Below are 1,789 nucleotides of genomic sequence, written 5' to 3'. Positions count from 1 at the left end.
TCCAAATTGCTATCAAGGGAGCTCACTACTATGATCGTGAATAGTGTCCGATTACAAACGGAATTATACGATATCCTATTTGTTGCCCCTCAATCCTTATCACATAAACAATAGTTTTAAAAGAACATAAACAGTTCACGTATATTGACCTTATCGTCCTCCTTGGAGGTGCAGAGGCCTATTTAACTGTTCAAATATTTGATTCCTCCGCGATTTTGAGATTATATTGAACAACAACTCTCTGGACAACCGAGGTACGTGAGATTATTTTCAAAAACCTTAGGCAATGGTTTAGGCAGTATAAAGGTGCACTAATGTAAGTATCTTACATAAATAGAAAGCCTTCTCTACTTGCCCCATATATTTTTAATGTTTGCGGCGACATATTGATATATGGTGTTCCTAGCCCAGCTGTTTTTTTTTTAAATCCGTAGTAACAATAACCCAAAGGAATTACAGAGCAGGGCGATAACTCCTCCGATACATAATTTGATTTTTTTATGGGAAGGTTCTCATCGGCGGGAAACAAAAGGCATAATGAATTCAGCCTGATTTTATTAAAAAGTTAAAGTAGTGTTTGTATGAATTATTGAAGCCTCATTCGTTTTCATTACAATTGATACCGCTTACGTTTTATTTTGTTTGAATACGCAGCAAATATTTTTTGAGTACAAGCAGGTGCTTCATCAATATATTCTATGTCACCTAAAGCATTCACCTGACGTGCCTGCGGTGGTGCAGTTTCTATTGTATTTTCTGCTCGTATAGCGTCCTGACCATCTTGCGGTATAGTGACTTTCGTGGTAGCCACTCGTGCTGGTGCTCTACGGCGGCATACCGATCTTTGTCTTCCAGATGGCATATTTTTCCTACCACCGGCTGCACTTAAACGTAATCTTTTAGTGCCTACAGCAGCAGGAGCAGCATTACTAACTGACGGCTCATCTTCCGACTGCGCTATGTATAGATCAGATAAAGAACTTCCCGTAGAAATAGTTTCATTGCCATACATTTCGTCTAAGTGCGGATTTTTCGATTTCCTTTTTTGTTGCCTGTTATTCAAAAACGTCAATTTATCTTTTGTCTCATTTTTAAGGTTATTTTCATACCACAATAAATCAGCTACCGCCAATAGTTTTTGCTCCATTTGATCGCGCTCATGCTCCACTGCTTCTTTCTCCATTTGTAAGAAGCGGCTTGCATTGAAGAGCTTTCTCGCCGAATCGACTATAGATTGCAAAGAAGCATCCACATCACGTTTCAATTGCTCCGCGCTCTGAACCCTGGCCTCGCATTCTGAACGTAATTTTTCTTGCAACTCTAAAATATTTAAGAATTCCTCTTTTGCCGATCCATCAGTAAGTATTTGTACGAAACGGCGTAGGTCGGCAAACGTGGAAAATGAATTAGTAGTCATTTTTCACAAACTTTTGAAATCTCAAATGGGCATTCGTATAGACGATGAAAGGAAAATAAATTACATTTGCTAAGCCAACTTTGATTCTTTATTTAATTTTATTTATATATACATACATACATATATACAAATAAATGCATTATATATCACATAATTATAAACATATATATTGTAATATCTATGTATATATATATATATTAGTTTGGGGAAAAAGAAATCATTATTTTTATATGAACTTCAGGACTTTATTTAACATGCTTCGGATTGTCCGATTTGGGTCAAATATGTACCGTTTTGTTGTATGATTTGTTGCCATTTTAAAGGTAACTTCAAAATGCCTCTCTCATAGAAGTCCTGGTCTCTATTTGCAAA

The 1,789-nt window shown here is 36.4% G+C and overlaps 1 protein-coding gene across 1 annotated transcript; it reads right to left on the bottom strand.

The window, feature by feature from the left end:
* Positions 1–610: 610 nt before the first annotated feature.
* Positions 611–1,417, bottom strand: LOC119632393. The gene has a single exon (XM_038025281.1). The coding sequence runs from the start codon at positions 1,415–1,417 to the stop codon at positions 611–613; it is 807 nt and encodes a 268-aa protein (XP_037881209.1).
* Between the last annotated feature and the right edge of the window lie 372 nt (positions 1,418–1,789).

Source organism: Glossina fuscipes, unplaced genomic scaffold (genome assembly GCF_014805625.2).
Source record: "Glossina fuscipes isolate IAEA_lab_2018 unplaced genomic scaffold, Yale_Gfus_2 1, whole genome shotgun sequence".
Taxonomy (NCBI): domain Eukaryota; kingdom Metazoa; phylum Arthropoda; class Insecta; order Diptera; family Glossinidae; genus Glossina; species Glossina fuscipes.
The sequence above is the reverse complement of the archived record's forward strand: the minus strand, read 5'-3'. Positions and strand labels throughout refer to the sequence as shown.

What these genes read in the sequence shown, in the direction of transcription:
- LOC119632393 (XM_038025281.1), bottom strand. Translation starts at nt 1,417, where the DNA reads ATGACTACTAATTCATTTTCCACGTTTGCCGACCTACGCCGTTTCGTA.